The sequence below is a fragment of the Chelonus insularis genome, unplaced genomic scaffold (genome assembly GCF_013357705.1).
Source record: "Chelonus insularis isolate UGA/USDA-ARS -01 unplaced genomic scaffold, ASM1335770v1 scaffold_277_pilon, whole genome shotgun sequence".
NCBI lineage: Eukaryota > Metazoa > Arthropoda > Insecta > Hymenoptera > Braconidae > Chelonus > Chelonus insularis.
Genome location: NW_023276791.1, coordinates 558,363 through 582,992, shown reverse-complemented (window position 1 = coordinate 582,992; position 24,630 = coordinate 558,363). Strand labels below are relative to the sequence as shown.

General features: G+C 37.2%; 4 protein-coding genes and 1 long non-coding RNA gene across 6 annotated transcripts in view; 3 read left to right on the top strand and 2 right to left on the bottom strand.

Annotated features, from left to right (window-relative positions):
• The window catches only part of LOC118073342 (uncharacterized), a 50,774-nt gene extending 40,439 nt beyond the window's left edge, over positions 1 to 10,335 (bottom strand). The window contains exons 1-4 of one of the 2 annotated variants that reach the window (XR_004691094.1): positions 10,173 to 10,335; positions 9,010 to 9,140; positions 8,116 to 8,235; positions 5,874 to 6,077 (exon numbers count right to left, since the gene is read on the bottom strand). This is a non-coding gene — a long non-coding RNA (uncharacterized lncRNA). The remainder of the gene's footprint in view (positions 1 to 5,873; positions 6,078 to 8,115; positions 8,236 to 9,009; positions 9,141 to 10,172) is intronic. The other variant, XR_004691095.1, reaches the window with a different exon arrangement.
• A 1,083-nt stretch (positions 10,336 to 11,418) lies between these two features.
• LOC118073299 (uncharacterized transmembrane protein DDB_G0289901-like) lies at positions 11,419 to 16,540 on the top strand. The gene is made up of 7 exons (XM_035093714.1): positions 11,419 to 11,475; positions 11,709 to 11,834; positions 11,926 to 13,331; positions 13,391 to 13,755; positions 13,830 to 14,326; positions 14,412 to 15,814; positions 15,892 to 16,540. Exons 1-7 carry the CDS (start codon positions 11,419 to 11,421, stop codon positions 16,538 to 16,540), a joined length of 4,503 nt encoding a protein of 1,500 aa, XP_034949605.1.
• Positions 16,541 to 16,675: 135 nt separating this feature from the next.
• Positions 16,676 to 17,435, top strand: LOC118073298 (glycine-rich cell wall structural protein 1.0-like). Its single transcript, XM_035093713.1, has 2 exons — positions 16,676 to 16,841; positions 16,978 to 17,435. Exons 1-2 carry the CDS (start codon positions 16,676 to 16,678, stop codon positions 17,433 to 17,435), a joined length of 624 nt encoding a protein of 207 aa, XP_034949604.1.
• A 71-nt stretch (positions 17,436 to 17,506) lies between these two features.
• Positions 17,507 to 19,068, bottom strand: LOC118073297 (proline-rich extensin-like protein EPR1). Its single transcript, XM_035093712.1, has 3 exons — positions 18,987 to 19,068; positions 18,044 to 18,445; positions 17,507 to 17,991 (listed from the first exon to the last, which is right to left on the bottom strand). Exons 1-3 carry the CDS (start codon positions 19,066 to 19,068, stop codon positions 17,507 to 17,509), a joined length of 969 nt encoding a protein of 322 aa, XP_034949603.1.
• A 4,732-nt stretch (positions 19,069 to 23,800) lies between these two features.
• LOC118073292 (uncharacterized transmembrane protein DDB_G0289901-like) lies at positions 23,801 to 24,544 on the top strand. Its single transcript, XM_035093707.1, has one exon. It carries the CDS (start codon positions 23,801 to 23,803, stop codon positions 24,542 to 24,544), a length of 744 nt encoding a protein of 247 aa, XP_034949598.1.
• The last annotated feature ends 86 nt before the right edge of the window (positions 24,545 to 24,630 follow it).

The following is a 24,630-nucleotide window of genomic DNA, read 5'->3' as shown; positions in this document are numbered from 1 at the left end:
TATCGTCCGTATTCCGCTTTTCCCGAATGCTAAGCCACTTGGTCTACATCTTCTGTGTTTCATTTTCCCTCCCTCTTACCTATAAAATCCACCCCGCTCAAATAAATATATATGACCTTATTAAACCTGTTTCATTTCCAATATTCCTTCCTAGCTTTCTCCCTTGTGCCTACATTTGAATTTAAATAATGTCATATAAATAATCAATAAATAAATAAATGGAAATATTGATCATTTGTTTGCTAATTTATTCACAATGAAGTTGAGAGAAAATTTTATAAAAAGAAGCAAAATAAAATAGGGTTATTGATGAGATGTTTCAAAAAAAAAAAACAATTCAATCTGATAGAATAAATATTTTTTTTGGGGTTGATAAAATAATTTTTTAAATGTTTATGCATGGAGAGTAGATTATTAATGAGACAAATAAAGAAGATTAGTGGAAAAAAATGGAAAAATAAGTTGAAGAGATTTTGGAGCAGACAAGAACGTAGATTAGAGTGAATGAGTCCTACGGGACTGATTTCACAAACAAATGTCCGCGATTGAATCCTGGCAAGTCGCAAGATGGATCGCTCTCTTTGAATCACAGATTACCCGACTTTCTCGCTCCTTCCTTATACTCCACCACTTCCATCAGACAACGTTGTCTGCCTTTCTCTCCTTTCAATGCTTTGCGTCTGTTCAACAATTTGCCATTCTACTCACGCTGTCTCATAGTGTCTTTTGCTGACTTCCAAGATTAATGTAAATAAAATTCTAGCAGCTCAAATGTCATCTACATATTCATAAAATTAAATATAAATTAAAATTAAATTTAATTTGGTAGGTAATGAAGTGAATAATGATATGATATAAATATTAATTAAAACTATTTAGCATAAAATTTTGAAATATTATTTTAATCAATCAACTTTCAAAAAGGTTTATCTTGTATCTTTGATATTTAATGTTCTTTTTGATACCTCATTTAGCTCTAGACTCTTTTACAAAATAATAATGATGGATCAGTTAAGATAAATGTTGATCTTAAAATGGAGAAAAATGACAAATATTAAAAGATTAGTTTTTTATCTTTGAATCAAAGTTAAAACTTGTTTAAAGGTTAACTAAGCCACGAAGTAAATGAACTGTAAAACACGATGGCGAGGATTATAAAGCGCCATTGATGGATGAATCTACAGGGGCGCGAGCTACCCTCGTCCTGCTATGAAGCTTTAGATACCAGAAGATGTTTAAATGGAGTGCGTTGGCTTATAACACCCATGTAAACTTTTTTTTAGAAGAATTCCTTGGGTGCTCCCCATTTTTCTTTTATTCGATGAAAAGTCATGAAGTGCGTAGAGAATCTAGTATGACAAATACATGAACGACATTGATATTGCAAAAGTGGGTGGCAAGAAGTGGCTCAAATGAATCAAATGGACCCTCATGATGTGGAACATACATAACAGTAATGCTCACACAATATGGTTTGAATGATAAAAAAATATCTAGAAAAAATAATAAGAATTACATATTGGTAAATATACAGAAAGGATTTAGGATATCTATTTGCAAGTAGTTATATATGAATTATGTTGAGTTATTGCTATTGGAACAAAGAAGATGCGAGAATATTTCTATAAAATTATTTGCTACATTGAATGACTCACATTTTCCGAGTTACATAAATTTTTCTTCACCGCCAACTGCTTGGACAGCGAAAAAAAATGTGATTTTCTCTCTGCGTTTTAGAAAAGGGCAAATATCCCATGGGATTGTCGAGGATTTATCGTTTTTATGGAAAACACCGACGCCTGCACGCACATGAATCATGATTCTGTCTTGCAGAAAAATACAGAGTGTGGTACATAAGTAACAACATTACAATAAATAAATAATTATCAGTCAAGGAATATCAAATTCATTCTTTTTAAAGGAAAGAAAGTGTTTTAAATTATCATACACTCTATGATATTTATGATAAATAATTATTACGTATCAAATAAATTTCTACGGAACTAAAAAAAAAAGCTGATGTTAGATTAAAAAGTTATTTCTACAATTTATCAATCACTAGGCTTTTTCTACAAGTTCTATTAAAGTAAACCTATTTTTCCAACGTATTTCAAAAACATAAAATTTCAGATGTTGAAAAACTATAAAGTGTCTATCATTTCATCCCAGCTCCCTTTTTTACCACCTCAACCAATCATCAATAACAATTCCAAGTGCTTTTATAGGAGCCAATAACTCTCAACGAATTTTTGAAAACCAGTCTGTGAAGAACCTGTCACGCATAATATCCGATTCTCGAATGATAGTTTTAGGAATTGCAGGGGGTCCAAAAAACATCGCTGGTGGATCACATTTGGATGCGGTATTTACGCATGGAGGGTATGTCTACGTAGATGGCAACATAATCCTTACTCGAGGGTCACATCAGTTCACCAGGGGACATCTTATCTTCATATTACACAGAACCAGTGGTGCTCAACATAATATATCTGTAAATGTGATCAAATTAAAAAAAAACTGCCATTTCTATAATAGCAGTATAATATATTCCCCATAAAAAAACAATTCATGGAAAAATATTAATCTCAGATTAAAAGTGTCATGTAATTCACTTCAATATACTAAATCTTGCATTCTAGATCTAATTTGGGGCTTGAAGATAATTTATTTTTATGATTATCGTAAATATGAATAGCTAGAATGATGATCAATTGAATTTTTCTCCAAAGACATGAATTAAAAAGAGTGACAGAGACACGTGTGTCATTTCTAGATGATAGTTTTTGTGACTGAGGATATTTTATGATTCGAAATGATCTTAATGTTGGATACATAAGCATCAGTTTTATAGAATCCAACCCTCCATTACTAATAAGAAAAACTTTATTCATTAATTATATTAATAAATTGATATTTGAATAACTTTTAGAAAAAAGATAAGCTGATTTCTTGATAACAGTGGTAACATAGTGGCATTTTATCGATTGAATATTTCAGTCAAATTCCAGACACTTTTAGCTTTTATTTTCCCATATGCAGGCCTCTCAACAGAGGGAGGGTGAACATACGTTGGAACCCGTAACTTTGAAGGATATTTTTTTATTCATGTGACGTGTTCGAGAGCACGAAAAAAAACACATTCCAGCGATTTTGCCAAATCGAAGGTTGGAAAAAAATGATGGGAGTCCTCTTGGCAATTTTAAACTACCCTTGAGTCCATGTGGCTCAGTTTCTTGCGAATAATACATAACCATTCAATGGCTCACGAATTCTCCGAGGAAATTTAAGACGGAAATTTTAAAAAATTACTTTAGATCAGTTTGAATATTTGATAAATGGGTCCAATAGATTCTATAAAGTGTAAAAGCTTGTTATATTCACGAACTAATGACAGATCAACTTTTTATGCAGCTTCAATTCTATTTTTCATGATAAATTTATCTTAAAAATTATTGACTAGTTATCTTTAATATAATAGTTCAATTTTTCTTATCATGAATATGAATGATGATAGAAAAAAATTAACAATTAATTTTCCTGTTAATCAAGAAAATTCGATGAGGGTTGTTTCACCCTAAATAGCTTTCATTTTTTACAAAAATTAAATTTTTTATTGCTTTATATATTTTATGATAATGCTAACATAAATTATCATCTCTATCATTATTTCTTATCCTTGAAATCTTTAAATATAAATGTTCAATCAATTGAATTGTCTTAATACCTAAAAAATGATTAATCAAGCATGAGAACACTTCAATCTAGTTAGCTATTTTTCAACAAAAAAAAATCTAGAGCAACTAAATAGAACTTTACAAAATTATATTGAATTATTGATTTACTATTATCACTAAAATGTCAAGCCAGATGGACGAGTATGAGTAAAGTAACTCAAGGGTTTATTAGTGTATATATAGCTTAAAAATATCACAATGAATGAAAATTGATAAAGTCATTACAGCATTAGCTATCATTAAATAAATGTATTCTCCTACAAATTAAGGATAACGTTAATCAGCTCTCTACTGCATAATAGAGAAAACCATGATAAAACTTTAATGACAGACAGAAGAAATGGATGCACATTTGTTGTACGACCATCAAGAACAAAGTGATCCTGTGACTGATTCCCTCAAGTACATGGAGCTTTTCCAAACTCACTCACCCCTTTACTTGTTTAAGGGAAAAACTAGGCGTGTCGTAAAACTATCAATCACCTTGTGACATTTTCTTTCCTCTTTTTCTAGCCTGTCTTTCATTTCTTACAAAAGCTGTCTACTGTAATGTGTAGATGTGAACAAACAAAAGTAAAAACCTCATGTAGAAATCTAGCATATAGAAACTGGAACAAGTTAACTAACATTATAAAAATGAATAAAGAAAACATAAATGATAATAAATAAAAATTCTTAATTATATAAAATATTTTGTTAAAAATCTAAGATTAAATCTTACTTCGATAATGCCATATGCTTTTACGGTTCGTTCCATATTGGAGGATACTAAAACCGTAATGTATTCATGAGATAATTATTTCTTGCATTCATTACAAGGCTGTAAAGTTTTTATTAGTTCGAAAGCAATGCCTAAGAGTTAAGTAATTCTCTTACAAAGTTGGCTATTCGCCTCTCCTGGTCTTTTATTCTTTCACTTGCTAAATATTCCTTTTCAAATATCCACATCCATTTCTGATAAGTAATTACTTCTCACGCGTATTTTTCACAAATTAACTTTTTACTAATGAATATTTATTCAGATTTAATCCAATTATAAATAAACATAAAATATTATGCAAAAAGAAAATCAACTCTAATAACTTTTAAAATTCAGATTTTTTTTTACTTTGAGTAAGTAAGTCTATCAGCATGAATTGCTTCATTCGTGCACGATTCTTCATGAGTTTTTGATAAATTTACTGTATTAGAAATGATCCAAGGTTTATAAATAAATTTTCTGCATACTTGTATCAAGATTAAATAAAAATGGATATTTCAACTCTGGATCAAAAGCTTGACGAATGCACAAGGGATTGTAAGGGTGTGTTGAGTAAAGTCGAGGGATGAACACGACGTTGGAATACCAATAGTCGACGAAAGGACGCCAACAAAGAACGTTGAACCTTTTTCATGAAACACGTCGCCACCCGCTTGACTCCAAGGCTAAAGAAATATATCTACTCCTGTGTCATATAAAAATGTGTTTATGTGACCATAGTAACTGAAAAGACGGAAACATTGTAGTTCTGACATTGATGTTGTATTCCAGCATAACAATATTTTTATGTCAGTCAGATAATAAACGATAGCAGTAGAATCAACTACAGATTTTTCATCATAAATTAAACCACTAATGTTTCTTGATATTGATATCATTATGTTCCTTGATACTTAATCATGAAGAAGAAAAAAAAAGCTATAAGTACTCCAAAATTCGATCAAATGTTACTCAAATGCACAGTTATTTATAATTGACACAATAGTCATATCGAAAAAAAATTTCAATTTGTATTGTAAGGACTTTTCATGAAAGACTGGCGCTAGATGCCAAGTATAACGATGAGCTTCGTTTCCGTTTCCGGCCTTCATGATTTTCGCCCCGTCAACTCTATTCTTCTACTGTTCGACTCTGCGCACGCTTCTCATTTCCCCTCACCATCACTCCTGTCTTTCTTACTTGAAATATTGGGGATTCCTCTTTCTTTACATCGAACCTTAAATCTCTGCTGATTGTGCATTTATACCTTTTTCAAAATTAATTCATCGCTCTTTATATGAAATATTTTGCATTCAATCAAATCTTTGGGTAAAAAAAAAAAATAAATAACAACAATTTCAATCCAATTTCAATCAATTGGTAAAATATGTTCAATTTACCTTCTGATCCCAAGGTAAAGCATGATGTGAAGATAACACTTAAAAGTGGTAATTCAGGAATGATTGGCAATCCTCGTAGAAATCGTTAGATTTTCACACGTATTCTCAAGCTCGTATATAACTCGCGTAATCCCGAGTGACCGCTCACCCTCCAACACCCGAGCAAGTCTTGGACTTCAGACTGTAGCTCTCGAGATTTCCTTTCTGAAAAGAAAACGGAATTGAAATCGGCTTTTCGAAATTGCACGTCTACCTTCCCCAGGGAGAGAAATGCAAACACAAGCCACGTACCACAGAAGAAGGCAAAGGATAAAAAAAGATAGACCAAAGTGTAGCGGAATAAAGTAAAAGAAGGAAAAAAATAAGCAACAGAAGAACGAGAATTTCAAGCGTTCAACGGGGAACTCTCCGAATATATCGTTACTTTGAGGATTTCAGCCCCTTAAAGCTTGAGGCAAAGCAAACTCAAAGCTTGCAATTCGGATGACTTTGATGCTGGGTAAACATTTCAGAAGATTTCGATAAATGATTGGAATGGAAGAAAAACCGAATATAAATCGAAACTAATGTTGAGATATTTTAGCATGGAAAATAGAAAAGCTATTTAGTGAAAACAATTCAAATACATAAGTTACTTTTGAGAAAACTATTCAACTATGTCTAGTTGACTTTATTGACCCAGCTTATCTAGTAGAAATCAAAACCAGACTGATGAAACATTTTTTCCCGAGTTTTTCGTAATTCTTGACAGTTTTGATAAACGATATTTGCACAAGTTGTGATTCTACCAATTTGCTATATTAATATTCAAAGTATTCAGTATAAATAAGTAGTGGCTATGATCATTTTATCAATTCATTACTAATTTGTTCATTGTTTTGATTGAATCAAAATGTTCTATTTTTTTATTTTGATCTGTGTGATAAGCCAGGTAAAATTATTATAAAATATCATATTTCTGACTGATCCAGTAGAGTTTTGTCAAAGAAAAAAGTATTACAGTTTAGTTTTGAATTTACTTTCTAAGTATTTTAGGTCAATTTTTTGAAGCTAGCATCAGCAATATTATTATAGAAGCAAATAACATTAAACAGCACCTAAGAATCATAAATTCCTTTTAAAAATAGAATTAATTTTAATAAATTGATAATTTAATGATAGTGAAAAATTATCTTCTCTTTTACAAGGCGAATTTATACGTAAGTGGAAGTATTCTTGGAGATCTACTGAGAGCTAGTGGCAATGTAAAATATCAACTAGCTGATGTTTCTGATAATGTAAGAAATCTATTAAAAATATACCTATTTCATGTTTACTAACCATATTATTTATTGTATTTATTCTTAAAATTCAGGTATTTGATAGAATTCGTGACGTGTTTCAACCAACATCGGACATTTATGGTAGAGAAGGACCAGGTGTTGGAGGAAGAGTCGATGGAAATTTGGGATATAACGTTGATGTTCCACCAGCCAATCCTGATGATTTTTATCGCCCATTTGTTCCTCCAGGAAGTGTAGGAGGTCAAATAGGCATAGGAGCATCAATACCTTCAGCGTCAGGACCTCAATGGGCTCCTGCAAGTGAGAGAAGAACAAGAATCCTGAACGTGCCACAAGGATCTCCTCCAATGTTACGTTACTTTGAAGATTGAAGCTTTTTGAACTTGATTCAATGCAAATGAAAATTAGCAAGTAGCATTTTTGAAAATTCGTTTAAAAATATTTGAATAATATGAAAATAATTTATAGGAAAATGTTTTGTATAATTACATATTATATTAAACTATTTGAAAATAAAAGAAAATTAACTATTTTTGAAGTTAGATTTGATTGTAAAAATAAATTTTTATCTTTGCTTTAAAGCTAAAAAAGTTTATTCATTGCAATCATTCGTTTGAATGCTATTGAAGAGCATTATCCTGTCATCTGCAGGACGACATCAGAACCACCAGACTTTTATTGATTTTTTTAAGGGTAGTATACCCGAAGTAGATATAAAAGGATAAGTGTAACTGGTCAGACATGCCAACAAAAGATCACATTATTTGAAAGAGTAGATACCATTTGTTTGCTACAGACGTCTACAGAAGATATAGCAGAGAGCAGTAATGTTGAGTGATAAAACAGAGATGCCCAGAGGAAAGAAAACATTAGCTCCCGGAAATATGAATTTCCTGATGAACTGATGATTAATCAAATTAAGTGATTGAACAATCTAGTCATTAAAGTTTCTCACTTACCAGAAGATGTCCTCTAGTCGATATTGTAAGTTTATCAGTTGATTTGCATTTTGAAGGTGTCTTCTATCATCTAGAACGTTGACCCAAATTAACAACATATGTCAAACTATCGTGAATCATCTGGAAAAAGAAAGAGACATTAATGGATATTAAGCAGTTGATAATTTTGTCTCTTTGTTATCTCACTCAAGTAGCTGTTATGGTATTTAATTTATTGACATGATCTGGACGGTATGTTGAAGATTTTTACAAGTGTCAAAAGTGTTTAATTCAAGGAATAGAAGTAGCAAATATGATTTTTATTGTTAAATATAAAGTATTGTATTCAATATTTTTTTAATGTATAGAAAGTATCTTTTTTATTATATCATAATCCGGTTGTATTATCATCAGAAATGGATTATGAAGCAGTTTCCCGATTTGATTACTTTTTTTTAAGAATATTTTTTACAAAGATATTCGAAGTGAGATAAACTTTTGAATTTTAAACATCTTTAGCACTATATTACATTTGAACTGCAACCATATCAACTTTATGGCGGAAATTACACCAAAACAAATACTATTTATCAATTAAAAGTAGAATTCTGTTTTAAATTGCGTAAATTTTAAACAACTTTAACTCAAATTTATTTGACATATGACATACAGATACTTTTGATTGAGCCAGAATTATTTGCGATGTATGGCATTATAATATTTGAGAGGATAATTGAAATTTATTACGTATAAAAACTCATTGTCAGTAAAAAAAAAATAGTTTCGAAAAGATTTACTCATTCATAAAGAAGCCAGTAGAAAAAAATGAAATGAAATATTTTATAATGAGTATAATTATAATAAATAAACCAAATAAAAACGAATTTTAAATAAATTATTTTCATTGTAACTCACCAATAAATTCACACTCTCCACTCACTAATATCATTTTTTATCCTATTCCCATTTTCATGCTTTTCAAGAATTGCGTCTCTTCGTCCGCCATTACGCAAAGAGTTTCATCGTCACCCATGATTAAGAAAACACTTAAAATGAGAAAAAATTTACGGCGACATGAAGATTTTTAATTTATTAATAGACGTGAATTTCTAATATAGCAGTTCAATGATACAGATAACATTAATAAAATTGGCAAAAAATTATTTTCATTTAAACTAGAATAATGGACGATCTTCCATTCGCAAACAAATGTATATATTTTTACTAAAAATTAGAATAGTCTAATAATATTTTATACGATAAAATTTATTCTCATGTTTGTCAGTAAAAATCATACTCTAAACTGACAAACCCTTCTTCGAAAGTAAAGAGATGCAAAGCGCAAGGGAAAATAAGCTCCACCCACTTTGACGATTCTGCAATAGCAAAACTCGAGGCTGCTGTAGAGAGAAAGCTCTATATATACATATAGACATATATTTTTTACGATAGCCACACCCCTTCTGATTTCAAGAGTATTGACCATTCAGTGCTTTAAAAAATTTTTCAACTTAAATTCGAAAAATTGAACAAAACAATAAACTCTATAATAATTAGCTATCATAATCGTAGTAATTAACCTAATTTAATTAATTATAATTGACATGAGCACTTCCTTAAATAGTTTATTATGAGGAAAAAAAAACTTTCCAGCGAATTTTTTTTTGTTATGAAACCCCCCTCGCCGCTTTTCTAGAACCGTTTGGGTCCTCTAAAAAAAGGGGTTAACAGAAGGGTGAAATAAAAAAGGGGTACACAATGTTCATTTTTAGATTTATGTCAACCTTGGCACAGATGTTAGTTTTTTATATTTTTCTCAACCGTATTATTGAGTTTCGTTAGACGACGTCAATTTCCAAAATTTTATAATACTCCGAAAAAATTTAAATCAATTCACTTGTGTCGAAACTAATAAATTAAAAAGATACATTCGAAATAGGAACGAAAAGTTCCATGTTTCAATAAATATCATCTAACGTTGGATCATTTTATGAATATGTCATCTCATTTCGTATCATAACTCTAAACATAAAAAATTGATATTTTGTAATAAAAAAGAAATACATACTGAAACTTACTTTTCATAAGCTTTGTCCTGATGAAATGGAAGTGGCACGAGTTTTCACCAAACTTAACTACCCCTTTAGTGTAGACTTCTGTATGCAGGATAGTTTCTCTTCTAACCAATCGTCTTCAATATTCTTTTTACAACAAAATCTTCTGGCACCAGGATTACATGAGTGGAACCTTTTGCAACCTCTTCCTTAGTATACTACCCCCTCAATAATATATAATATATTACCCCCTAATATATTACCCCCCTAATATATTACCCCCTCAATAAGCCAAATTTGACACTTTCTTAGATCCGTTCTTAGACATTTCCTGGAATAAAAAATATTCATTATTGTACTATTCTTAATTCTTAGCGATGTTTTCAATGGAAATGTATGCAAAATTTTATCAAATCATAAAAATTTATCATCGAATGTAAATAATACAAGAAGACTTTATAAATAAATAAAATTCACAAATAAATATTATCTATATCTATTAGAATTTTTTTCTACAATACGACACGTTCATGTACATCTTTTTACTGTAGGTCAAAGGAGCACAAGTAAATTTCATACACAAACTAAATACACCAACAAATATTATCTCTAATAATTCGATTTTTTCTCTACTGTATTATGCTTTTTTTATGTACTTCGTTTAATGGATCAAAGCGTGCTCATACCCTTTTTTTATGAACGAATAAAACGAGAAGATGAATCTAGGAAGAGATACATTCATCTTTGGATGATCAATAACATCAAAAATAAAAGATGAAATTCTCTTTCTTTTACTCAAAATTTTCAGTATTATTCTTTATTCCTGAATTTAATACTTTAAAATAATAAAACAAAATCGAATTTATCAAATACAGTAACTACATCTTGTTTACCTGCTAGACAAAAATAACATTTAAATAAACTTTTTTTAATAATATTCATCAAAAACACAAAGAAATGAGGTCAATCGAAATCATAATCGCACCTGTCTAGGCGTCATAAATTGGGAATACCACTTTTTAATTTATGCAAAAAGCACACGTGTATGCAAATTGGACGCGCTGGTTCTTAAAAATCATCCAGATAATATACTCTGCTCAGTCTTCCTTAATAATAATATTCTTTTTAGTTCTTCGTAATTCACAGATAAACAATATTTGTACAAGTTGTAATTCTACCATTTGGCAATGTTAATACTATAAGTATTCAGTATAAATAAGTAGAGCTACCATTGCGTTATCAATTCATTACTTGTTCATTGTTTGGTACCATGAGAATGTATGGTCAATTTTTACAAATTTTTGCTTTGCTCTGCGTGCTAAGTCAGGTAAGACCACTGTTAACTGTAATTCCCTTGTTTCTATTCTGTAGAAGTCTTTTCCTGACATATTTATTTATTCCATATTTATTTCGGATTTAGCTGTAAGATATAAATTAGATTAAAATATCGAGAAAATAGATTATACCCAATATTGCCTAAAAATCCTAGATTACTAACCAAGTACATTATCAATCAAGAAAAAAAAATAAACATTAATTCACAGTTTCCTTTTTTTCAAGACAAGTGCTCACTTCAGTCACTCAGGAACCTTCAATGCTGGAGGAACAGTAACTGGAAGTTTAATAGGTGATCTTCTCAGAGCTGGTGGTAATGTGAAATATCAACTAGCTAATGTCGCTGATAATGTAAGAAACTACATAAAATACACTTATTTTAATTATACTCGAACTTATTCGACATATAAAAAGACTCATTTGATCAAATTCCACTATTCAGGCAGCTAACAGGATTCGTGGTATGTTTCATAAAAAAACATTACCAAATGCATCAGTTGGTTTCCAAACTGGATACAATGTACAAGCTATGCCGTATGCTAACTCTCAACCTCCTATGAATGCTTATAGTAGAGGGGGAGGAGTCAACAGCAATTTTGGTTATAACATTGGTGTTGCACCAGTAGGTTCTTATGATTCTTATCGTCCATCTACTCCATCAGGAGATGTTGGGGGACGTATCGATATAGGTACATCAATATCTTCGACATCAGGGAGTTTATTAGGCGATGATCACTTAGAATATGTCAGTGCTACTGGACAACGGAGAAGACTTACTTTTGAAGAATTTGTCCAACATATAAGAACAATAGTTGAAAAAACAAAATTACCAGCGAAAGGATGTTCAGGAACGTGTCCTGGAGCAGACTACGGTAAGAATGCTGGAGGCTATATTGGAGGACGGGCTAGTGGATACGTTGGAATACCAGGGAGTGGATACTCAGGACCACCGACATGGACACCTAGTGGTGGATACCCAGCAGCACCTACATGGACACCTAGTAATTCTTACCCAGGAGCAATTTCATGGACAGCTGGAGGTGGATACCCGGGAGCACCCACATGGACACCTAGTAGGGGATATCTAGGGGCACCCACATGGAGACCGAGTGGAGATTACCCAAGTGTGCCGACATGGCCACCAGGTGGCGCATATCCAGGAATGTCTACAGTAACACCGGGAAGTGCATATCCAGGAACAACTACATTAATACCAGGTGGCGCATATCCAGGAGCGTCAACAATAATACCTGGTAGTGGGTACTCAGGAGTATCCACTGGGCCACCTTCCGGTGTATACACAGGACCTGCAACTAGTGGAGTAGTAGGCCCTGCACCTGGTGGTGGAGCAACAGGATTAACATCTGATGGTAGAGGAAGAGAATTCACAACCGGAGGTGCACTAGGAGCACCGGCAACTGGAAGTGGAGCAACAGGATTAATACCAGGGGGCACATATCCAGGAGCGTCAACAGTAATACCTGGTGGTGGGTACTCAGGAGTATCCACTAGGCCACCTTCCGGTGTATACACAGGACCTGCAACTAGTGGTGTAATAGGCCCTGCACCTGGTGGTGGAGCAACTGGACTCCCAACCGGTGGCGGAGTAGGGAGGTTTGCACCTGGTGGTGGAGCAACCGGTCTTTCAACTGGTGGTGGAGCAACAGGATTGACAACCGGTGGTGGAGCAACTGGACTTCCAACCGGTAGTGGAGTAGGAGGCTTTGCACCTGGTGGTGGAGCAACTGGACTTCCAACCGGTGGTGGAGCAACTGGACTTCCAACCGGTAGTGGAGTAGGAGGCTTTGCACCTGGTGGTGGAGCAACAGGATCACAACCGGTAGTGGAGTAAGAGGCTTTGCACCTGGTGGTGGAGCAACTGGATTGACAACTGGTGGCGGAGTAAGAGGCTTTGCACCTGGTGGTGGAGCAACAGGATCGACAACCGGTGGTGGAGCAACTGGACTCCCAACCGGTAGTGGAGTAGGAGGCTTTGCACCTGGTAGTGGAGCAACTGGATTGACAACTGGTGGCGGAGTAAGAGGCTTTGCACCTGGTGGTGGAGCAACAGGATTGACAACTGGTGGTGGAGCAACTGGACTCCTAACCGGTGGTGGAGCAACTGGACTGCCAACGGGTGGCGGAGCAACAGGATCGACAACCGGTGGTGGAGCAACTGGACTCCCAACCGGTAGTGGAGTAGGAGGCTTTGCACCTGGTGGTGGAGCAACAGGATTGACAACTGGTGGCGGAGTAAGAGGCTTTGCACCTGGTGGTGGAGCAACGTGGACACTGGACTAACCGGTAGTGGAGCAACTGGACTGCCAACGGGTGGCGGAGCAACAGGATCGACAACCGGTGGTGGAGCAACTGGACTCCCAACCGGTAGTGGAGTAGGAGGCTTTGCACCTGGCGGTGGAGCAACAGGATTAACAACTGGTGGCGGAGTAAGAGGCTTTGCACCTGGTGGTGGAGCAACAGGATTGACAACTAGTGGTGGAGCAACTGGACTCCTAACCGGTAGTGGAGCAACTGGACTGCCAACGGGTGGCGGAGCAACAGGATCGACAACCGGTGGTGGAGCAACTGGACTCCCAACCGGTAGTGGAGTAGGAGGCTTTGCACCTGGTGGTGGAGCAACTGGATTGACAACTGGTGGCGGAGTAAGAGGCTTTGCACCTGGTGGTGGAGCAACAGGATTGACAACTAGTGGTGGAGCAACTGGACTCCCAACCGGTAGTGAGTATGAGGCTTTGCACCTGGTGGTGGAGCAACTGGACTGCCAACGGGTGGCGGAGCAACAGGATCGACAACCGGTGGTGGAGCAACTGGACTCCCAACCGGTAGTGGAGTAAGAGGCTTTGCACCTGGTGGTGGAGCAACAGGATTGACAACTAGTGGTGGAGCAACTGGACTCCTAACCGGTAGTGGAGCAACTGGACTGCCAACGGGTGGCGGAGCAACAGGATCGACAACCGGTGGTGGAGCAACTGGACTCCAACCGGTAGTGGAGTAGGAGGCTTTGCACCTGGCGGTGGAGCAACAGGATTGACAACTGGTGGCGGAGTAAGAGGCTTTGCACCTGGTGGTGGAGCAACAGGATTGACAACTAGTGGTGGAGCAACTGGACTCCTAACCGGTAGTGGAGCAACTGGACTGCCAACGGGTGGCGGAGCAACAGGATCGACAACCGGTGGTGGAGCAACTGGACTCCCAACCGGTAGTGGAGTAGGAGGCTTTGCACCTGGTGGTGGAGCAACTGGATTGACAACTGGTGGCGGAGTAAGAGGCTTTGCACCTGGTGGTGGAGCAACAGGATTGACAACTAGTGGTGGAGCAACTGGACTCCCAACCGGTAGTGTAGTAGGAGGCTTTGCACCTGGTGGTGGAGCAACTGGACTGCCAACGGGTGGCGGAGCAACAGGATCGACAACCGGTGGTGGAGCAACTGGACTCCCAACCGGTAGTGGAGTAAGAGGCTTTGCACCTGGTGGTGGAGCAACAGGATCGACAACCGGTGGTGGAGCAACTGGACTCCCAACCGGTAGTGGAGTAGGAGGCTTTGCACCTGGCGGTGGAGCAACAGGATTAACAACTGGTGGCGGAGTAAGAGGCTTTGCACCTGGTGGTGGAGCAACAGGATTGACAACTAGTGGTGGAGCAACTGGACTCCTAACCGGTAGTGGAGCAACTGGACTGCCAACGGGTGGCGGAGCAACAGGATCGACAACCGGTGGTGGAGCAACTGGACTCCCAACCGGTAGTGGAGTAGGAGGCTTTGCACCTGGTGGTGGAGCAACTGGATTGACAACTGGTGGCGGAGTAAGAGGCTTTGCACCTGGTGGTGGAGCAACAGGATTGACAACTAGTGGTGGAGCAACTGGACTCCCAACCGGTAGTGTAGTAGGAGCTTTGCACCTGGTGGGAGCAACTGGACTGCCAACGGGTGGCGGAGCAACAGGATCGACAACCGGTGGTGGAGCAACTGGACTCCCAACCGGTAGTGGAGTAGGAGGCTTTGCACCTGGTGGTGGAGCAACAGGATTGACAACTGGTGGCGGAGTAAGAGGCTTTGCACCTGGTGGTGGAGCAACAGGATTGACAACTAGTGGTGGAGCAACTGGACTCCCAACCGGTAGTGGAGTAGGAGGCTTTGCACCTGGTGGTGGAGCAACTGGACTTCCAACCGGTGGTGGAGCAACAGGATCGACAACCGGTGGTGGAGCAACTGGACTCCCAACCGGTAGTGGAGTAGGAGGCTTTGCACCTGGCGGTGGAGCAACAGGATTGACAACTAGTGGTGGAGCAACTGGACTCCAACCGGTAGTGGAGTAGGAGGCTTTGCACCTGGTGGTGGAGCAACAGGACTTACAACCGGTGGTGGAGCAACTGGACTCCCAACCGGTAGTGGAGTAGGAGGCTTTGCACCTGGTGGTAGAGCAACTGGACTCCCAACCGGTAGTGGAGTAGGAGGCTTTGCACCTGGTGGTGGAGCAACTGGATTGACAACTGGTGGCGGAGTAAGAGGCTTTGCACCTGGTGGTGGAGCAACAGGATCGACAACCGGTGGTGGAGCAACTGGACTCCCAACCGGTAGTGGAGTAGGAGGCTTTGCACCTGGTGGTGGAGCAACTGGATTGACAACTGGTGGTGGAGTAAGAGGCTTTGCACCTGGTGGTGGAGCAACAGGATTGACAACTGGTGGTGGAGCAACTGGACTCCTAACCGGTGGTGGAGCAACTGGACTGCCAACGGGTGGCGGAGCAACAGGATCGACAACCGGTGGTGGAGCAACTGGACTCCCAACCGGTAGTGGAGTAGGAGGCTTTGCACCTGGTAGTGGAGCAACTGGATTGACAACTGGTGGGGAGCAACTGGACTCCAACGGTAGGGGAGCAACGGATGCACTGGTGGTGGAGCAACAGGATGACAACTGGTGGTGGAGCAACTGGACTGCCAACCGGTGGTGGAGCAACTGGACTGCCAACGGGTGGCGGAGCAACAGGATCGACAACCGGTGGTGGAGCAACTGGACTGCCCAACCGGTAGTGGAGTAAGAGGCTTTGCACCTGGTGGTGGAGCAACAGGATTGACAACTAGTGGTGGAGCAACTGGACTCCCAACCGGTGGCGGAGCAACTGGACTGCCAACGGGTGGCGGAGCAACAGGATGCAACGGTGGGGAGCAACAGGATGACCGGTGGTGGAGCAACTGGACTCCCAACCGGTAGTGGAGTAGGAGGCTTTGCACCTGGCGGTGGAGCAACAGGATTGACAACTGGTGGCGGAGTAAGAGGCTGCACCGGTGGTGGAGCAACTGGACTGCCAACCGGTGGTGGAGCAACAGGACTGCACCTGGGTGGTGGAGCAACAGGATGACAACGGTGGTGGAGCAACTGGACTCCCAACCGGTAGTGGAGAGAGGCTTTGCACTGGCGGGGAGCAACAGGATTGACAACCGGTGGCGGAGCAAAGGCTGCACGGGTGGGGAACAGGATCGCACCGGTGGTGGAGCAACTGGACTCCAACCGGTGGTGGAGCAACTGGACTGCCAACGGGTGGCGGAGCAACAGGATCGACAACCGGTGGTGGAGCAACTGGACTCCCAACCGGTAGTGGAGTAGGAGGCTTTGCACCTGGTGGTGGAGCAACAGGATTGACAACTGGTGGCGGAAAGGCTGCACCTGGTGGGAGCAACTGGACTCCCAACCGGTGGTGGAGCAACGGACTGCAACCGGTGGTGGAGCAACGGATCCAACCGGTAGGGAGTAGAGGCTTTGCACCTGGTGGTGGAGCAACTGGATGCCCAACCGGTGGTGGAGTAGGACACTTTGCACCTGGTGGTGGAGCAACAGGATTGACAACTGGTGGCGGAGCAACGATCCCAACGGTGGAGGACTTTGCACCTGGTGGTGGAGCAACGGATGCAACGGTGGCGGAGCAACAGGATTGACAACTGGTGGTGGAGCAACTGGACTCCCAACGGTGGCGGAGCAACTGGACTGCCAACGGGTGGCGGAGCAACTAGGATGGCTTTGCAACCTGGTGGTGGAGCAACTGGACTCCAACCGGTAGTGGAGTAGGAGGCTTTGCACCTGGTGGTGGAGCAACTGGATTGACAACGGTGCGGAGTAAGAGGCTTTGCACCTGGTGGTGGAGCAACAGGATCGACAACGGTGGTGGAGCAACTGGACTCCCAACCGGTAGTGGAGTAGGAGGCTTTGCACCTGGTGGTGGAGCAACTGGATTGACAACTGGTGGCGGAGTAAGAGGCTTTGCACCTGGTGGTGGAGCAACAGGATTGACAACTAGTGGTGGAGCAACTGGACTCCCAACCGGTAGTGGAGTAGGAGGCTTTGCACCTGGTGGTGGAGCAACTGGACTCCAACCGGTGGTGGAGCAACAGGATCGCACCGGTGGTGGAGCAACTGGACTTCCAACCGGTAGTGGAGTAGGAGGCTTTGCACCTGGTGGTGGAGCAACAGGATTGACAACTAGTGGCGGAGCAACTGGACTGCGGGTGCGAGCACGGATCAAACGTGGGAGTAGGACACTTTGCACCTGGTGGTGGAGCAACTGGATTGACAACCGGTGGCGGAGTAAGAGGCTTTGCACCTGGTGGTGGAGCAACAGGATTGACAACTAGTGGCGGAACAACTGGACTCCCAACCGGTGGCGGAGCAACTGGACTGCCAACGGGTGGCGGAGCAACTGGACTCCCAACGGGTAGTGGAGTAGGAGGCTTTGCACCTGGTGGTGGAGCAACTGGACTCCCAACCGGTAGTGGAGTAGGACACTTTGCACCTGGTGGTGGAGCAACTGGATTGACAACTGGTGGCGGAGTAAGAGGCTTTGCACCTGGTGGTGGAGCAACTGGACTCCCAACCGGTGGTGGAGCAACTGGACTGCCAACCGGTGTCGGAGCAACAGGATCGACACCTGGTGGTGGAGCAACAGGAACTCCTACTGGAGGAGGTTCCGGCGGAATTTAGAGTTATGCTCTTCTTTTTTTGTCATTGGCAGTATCGTTTTCTTGTTGCTGTGGTTTTTATTGGATAATAATGTTTTTTGGAAATTTATTGTGCTTCGGGTTTTCGATTCTGGAAATAGTGGGTTTTTAGATAGTATACCATGATAAAATATTTTCATTCAAGTTAGATATATGGACAATACAAAATAACAGCATGAAGTACTTTACTCTTTGTACAACCGCAATTGAAAAAAGACTGTTGAATAAATTCTTCTTATTTCGACAATATAAATGTATTATGAACTTATTTGTTGTAGTACACATGTTGTGTTTTTTTTCTTTTCTTTTCTAATTACATTCAATTGCGAATTTCGTGCTTTTTCTAACATCTTTGGTATCTTTGATTCTTCTCATTTTGTGAAAAACGCCAAGTACAAAATGCATATCATAAACAACTGTATTAAAATTTTATATCTATTATTTTCTTAAATTATTAATTTGAAATTGTATATTATTATATGTGGATAAGATTACGAGTAAGGCGATCTATTTGCAACTCTTGGTTGTTTTGTATTCCATAGAAATGTTCAATAAATGCACTGTTTATTGATGGCATTTTTGCAATTAGTTTTTTTTTAATACATGTAAATATTAATAGTATATTGATAAAAATTATATTAATCTTCTTATTCATAATGTATTTTGTTTTTTACTTCTGTAATGAATGATAGCATAAATAAAATTTTTTTTTTAACGAAAAGCATTATTCAAAACAATAGGTTTCAGACATCTTTCAATTAATCATTCATCGATACATTGAAAAAACAGTTTTCGTAGGACCAGAAAATTCTATTTCAATTCGAAGAAAGACTATATTACTTACCTTACGAAAAAGTTTTGTAGATACCCGTAAATTGCGGTTTTCAAAATAAGCTAAAACAATTTTTTTGATAATAGAGAAAAATTTTCTGATCTTACGAAAGCTGTTTTTTCAGTGTACTTGAACGCCTTCAAAGCTTGAAACATAAGGCGAAGTAAAAAATTCCAATAAAAATTGCAGTGACATTAAAAATAGTTTTTGATTAAAAACTTGGACTGGTAACTAATAAAAATGTAAAACATCAGACATTTATGAAAAAATATACTTATATAAATATACTATAATAAAAAGATAGCGATTAAATATTGGATTAATAGTATTTGAAAAATGATAGGAAACTGTTTGTTTTTAGTCGATTTGAACAAGAAAAACGAACGTGTATCTTTGCTTTAGAGCTAAAGATATTGATAAATTCAAATAATGTATTTGAATATTGTTCAATATTTTCCTGTCATCCAGAAGGTACGAACTGAATGACAAGCGGATTATTGATATTTTTAAAGGTAATACATTCAAGGAAGATCCAACACTTTGAACGAGTCAAACGATCTTCAAGAGTAAATATCATTTATTTGGTACAGACATTTACAGAAGATATAGCAGAGAGCAGTAATGTTGAGTGACAAAACAGAGATGTCCAGAAGAAAGAAAACATTAGCTCCCGGAAATATGAATTTCCTGATGAACTGATGATTAATCAAATTAAGTGATTGAACAATCTAGTCATTAAAGTTTCTCACTTACCAGAAGATGTCCTCTAGTCGATATTGTAAGTTTATCAGTTGATTTGCATTTTGAAGGTGTCTTCTATCATCTAGAACGTTGACCCAAATTAACAACATATGTCAAACTATCGTGAATCATCTGGAAAAAGAAAGAGACATTAATGGATATTAAGCAGTTGATAATTTTGTCTCTTTGTTATCTCACTCAAATAGCTGTTATGGTATTTAATTTATTGACATGATCTAGACGGTATGTTGGAGATTTTTACAAGTGTCAAAAATCTTTAATTCATGAAACAATAGCTCTAATAATAAATATAAGCGATAGTCCCAAAGTCTGTAACGTTTGATAAAACCTAATATTGATACGACGTCAATGTAAAAATAATGTTAATTTAGAATTTTAATGATACTGAAATGAAGATAGTGTATTTCTTTTTTAATTTTTATAAATTTTAAGATGTAATTTCAACAATATAACATTAAACTCTTTATTAGCTGAACTTTTGCCAACTAAATAGAGATTTTTCAATATTACATCAGTGCTACATTCGTAAGTGTCATCAATCACATCTCATAAACGATAGAGTTATCGTTTAAGAAAGTTTATGTTTTTATTTCATTATATTTTTACTCTATTTAACACAATTGATTTTAAAGTCAAGATGCAACTATTTATTAAATGAGAAGTAATTATTAAGACGAACAAAACTTTAAAATAGAAATAAAATTAAATATTCAATAATTAGTATAATTATGTAAGGTGTATGTAGTTTATTTATTAAATAAATTTGATTGAATAAAATATTAAGAATCTGCTTTACTTTCCTTTAATACGAAAAAAATAGATTTAAAAAAGATGCCAGAAATAGGAGAGATTTATTGGTATACATCTAAAAATGAACAAACCAAATAAATAAAAAAAGTTAAGTTCGTAATTTTTCATTGTAACTCACCAATAAATTCACACTCTCCACTCACTAATATCATTTTTTATCCTATTCCCATTTTTATGCTTTTCAAGAATTGCGTCTCTTCGTCCGCCATTACGCAAAGAGTTTCATCGTCACCCATGATTAAGAAAACACTTAAAATGAGAAAAAATTTACGGCGACATGAAGATTTTTAATTTATTAATAGACGTGAATTTCTAATATAGCAGTTCAATGATACAGATAACATTAATAAAATTGGCAAACACTTATTTTCATTTAAACTAGAATAATGGACGATCTTCCATTCGCAAACAAATGTATATATTTTTACTAAAAATTAGAATAGTCTAATAATATTTTATACGATAAAATTTATTCTCATGTTTGTCAGTAAAAATCATACTCTAAACTGACAAACCCTTCTTTGAAAGTAAAGAGATGCAAAGCGCAAGGGAAAATAAGCTCCACCCACTTTGACGATTCTGCAATAGCAAAACTCGAGGCTGCTGTAGAGAAAAAGCTCTATATATACATATAGACATATATTTTTTACGATAGCCACACCCCTTCTGATTTCAAGAGTATTGACCATTCAGTGCTTTAAAAAATTTTTTAACCTAAATTCGAAAAATTGAACAAAACAATAAACTCTATAACAATTAGCTATCATAATCGTAGTAATTAACCTAATTTAATTAATTATAATTGACATGAGCACTTCCTTAAATAGTTTATTATGAGGAAAAAAAAACTTTCCAGCGAATTTTTTTTTGTTATGAAACCCCCCTCGCCGCTTTTCTAGAACCGTTTGGGTCCTCTAAAAAAAGGGGTTAACAGAAGGGTGAAATAAAAAAGGGGTACACAATGTTCATTTTTAGATTTATGTCAACCTTGGCACAGATGTTAGTTTTTTATATTTTTCTCAACCGTATTATTGAGTTTCGTTAGACGACGTCAATTTCCAAAATTTTATAATACTCCGAAAAAATTTAAATCAATTCACTTGTGTCGAAACTAATAAATTAAAAAGATACATTCGAAATAGGAACGAAAAGTTCCATGTTTCAATAAATATCATCTAACGTTGGATCATTTTATGAATATGTCATCTCATTTCGTATCATAACTCTAAACATAAAAAATTGATATTTTGTAATAAAAAAGAAATACATACTGAAACTTACTTTTCATAAGCTTTGTCCTGATGAAATGGAAGTGGCACGAGTTTTCATCAAACTAAACTACCCCTTTAGTGTAGACTTCTGTATGCAGGATAGTTTCTCTTCTAACCAATCGTCTTCAATATTCTTTTTACAACAAAATCTTCTGGCACCAGGATTACATGAGTGGAACTCTTTGCAACCTCTTCCTTAGTATTACCCCCTCAATAAGCCAAATTTGACACTTTCTTAGATCCGTTCTTAGACATTTCCTGGAATAAAAAATATTTATTATTTTGCTATTCTTAATTCTTAGCGATCTTTTCAATGAAAATGTATGCAAAATTTTATCAAATCATAAAAATTTATCATCGGATATAAATAATACAAGAAGACTTTATAAATAAATAAAATTCACAAATAAATATTATCTATATCTATTAGAATTTTTTTCTACAATACGACACGTTTTTATACACCCTTTTTTATAGCCGAAAGGGGTGTTTATACCCTTTTTTATGAAGGGATAAAAAAGAGGATTGATTCAAAAGGAGATACATTCATTCTGAGGTGATCAATAACTGCAAAAATAAAAAACTATTGTGCTTCAACTAAAAATTTCCATTAGTACATCTTATTTTGCAAATTGCTTTTAAAATCAATACTTTAAAGAGATGAGACAAAATCAAATTCTTCAAGGACAGAAACCACATCTTTTGCATTTAACGCATAATGATAAGATCTAAACAAACTTATCTTCATAGTAATTATCAAAAATACAATGGAATGAGGTCAATCGAAATCATAATCGCACCTGTCTAGGCGTCATAAATTGGGAATACCACTTTTTAATTCATACAAAAAGCACACGTGTATGCAAATTGGACGCGCTATTTCTTTAAAAATCATTCTTATAATGTGCTGAACTAAGAGTCGACCAACTTTCTTTTTGATAAATCTTTGATTAGCTTTATTTACTCGTCTTATCTAATAGCAATTTAAACCAACCAACCAGAATATTTTTCTAAATTTGATGTAATTCTTAGATAAACGATATTTGTACAAGTTGTGATTCTACTATTTTGCAATATTAATAATCAAAGTATCCAGTATAAATAAGCCGTAGCTTCAATTGGGTTATTAATTCATTTCTAGTTTGTCCATTTTTTGTACGGTCAAAATGTACGCTCAGCTTTTTTATCTTTTTACATCAGCCTGTGTACTTTACCAGGTAAGAGTATTATAAACTGTATTTTCTTAATTCTATCCTAGAATTTTCTTTTGAATAGATTCTGTTATTATATAGAAGTCTTACATTTAGTCATGTAAAACATAAATTATTCATCTGGTGTACCCTCAACTGAAAAATAATCAATCTTTTATTAATAAATAATTATTTGGTTGTTTAAGGTAAATGCCCACTTTGGTCAATCAGGAACTGTCAATGCTGGAGGAACAGTAACTGGAAGTTTAATAGGTGATCTTCTCAGAGCTGGTGGCAATGTGAAATATCAACTAGCTGATGTCGCTGATAATGTAAGAAATTACATAAAATACACTTATTTTAATTATACTCGAACTTATTCGACGTATAAATAGACTCATTTGATCAAATTCCACTATTCAGGCAGCTAACAGGATTCGTGGTATGTTTCATAAAAAAACATTACCAAATGCATCAGTTGGTTTCCAAACTGGATACAATATACAAGCTACACCGTATGTTAACTCTCAACCTCCTGTAGATGTTTATGGTAGTGGAGGAGTTGGTGCTGGAGGAGGAGGAAGAGTCAATAGCAATTTTGGTTATAACATTGGTGTTGCACCAGCAGGTTCTTATGATTCTTATCGTCCATCTGCTCCATCAGGAGGTGCAGGAGGACGTATCGATATAGGTACATCAATATCTTCGACATCAGGGAGTTTATTAGGCGATGATCACTTAGAATATGTCAGTGCTACTGGACAACGGAGAAGACTTACTTATGAAGAAGTTGTTCAACTTATAATGATAGTGATAGAAAGCTCAAGAGGGCCTACTGGAATGGGAGGATTCACGGGGGCACCTACAGGAGGATTTACAGGCGCACCGGCTGGAGGATTTACAGGAGCACCTACAGGAGGATTTACAGGAGGATTTACAGGAGCACCTACAGGAGGATTTACAGGAGGATTTACAGGAGCACCTTCAGGAGGATTCACAGGCGCACCTGCTGGAGGATTCACAGGAGGATCTACAGGAGGTTCAGGAGGAGTATCTATTGGTGCATACACGGGAGTCTCAAGTGGAGTCCGTGCTACAAGAGCCGTTAGCTCAGGATCTACTGATGGAGTATCTGCAGCAAGTTCCACTGGAAGCACACCTACAGCTGGTTCTACTTCAACAGTTTAGATGTATTTCATTTTCTTACCTGAAAAAGTCTTATAATTAGCATTACATTATCACTATCATTATCCATTATAATTATCACAGTATAA

Coding starts and splice junctions, on each gene's coding strand:
- LOC118073292 (XM_035093707.1), top strand. CDS start 23,801: ATGTTTCATAAAAAAACATTACCAAATGCATCAGTTGGTTTCCAAACT.
- LOC118073297 (XM_035093712.1), bottom strand. CDS start 19,068: ATGCCATCAATAAACAGTGCATTTATTGAACATTTCTATGGAATACAA. Junction 18,446..18,986: donor GCAAATAGATCGCCTTACTC/GTAATCTTATCC, acceptor CTCCTCCAGTAG/GAGTTCCTGTTGCTCCACCA. Junction 17,992..18,043: donor TCCAGTTGCTCCACCACCAG/GTGCAAAGTGTC, acceptor CCCGCAGTCCAG/TTGCTCCGCCACTAGTTGTC.
- LOC118073299 (XM_035093714.1), top strand. CDS start 11,419: ATGAGAATGTATGGTCAATTTTTACAAATTTTTGCTTTGCTCTGCGTG. Junction 13,332..13,390: donor GGATCACAACCGGTAGTGGA/GTAAGAGGCTTT, acceptor TGGCGGAGTAAG/AGGCTTTGCACCTGGTGGTG. Junction 14,327..14,411: donor AGCAACTGGACTCCCAACCG/GTAGTGGAGTAA, acceptor CCTAACCGGTAG/TGGAGCAACTGGACTGCCAA.
- LOC118073298 (XM_035093713.1), top strand. CDS start 16,676: ATGACCGGTGGTGGAGCAACTGGACTCCCAACCGGTAGTGGAGTAGGA. Junction 16,842..16,977: donor AGCAACAGGACTGCACCTGG/GTGGTGGAGCAA, acceptor GGTGGGGAACAG/GATCGCACCGGTGGTGGAGC.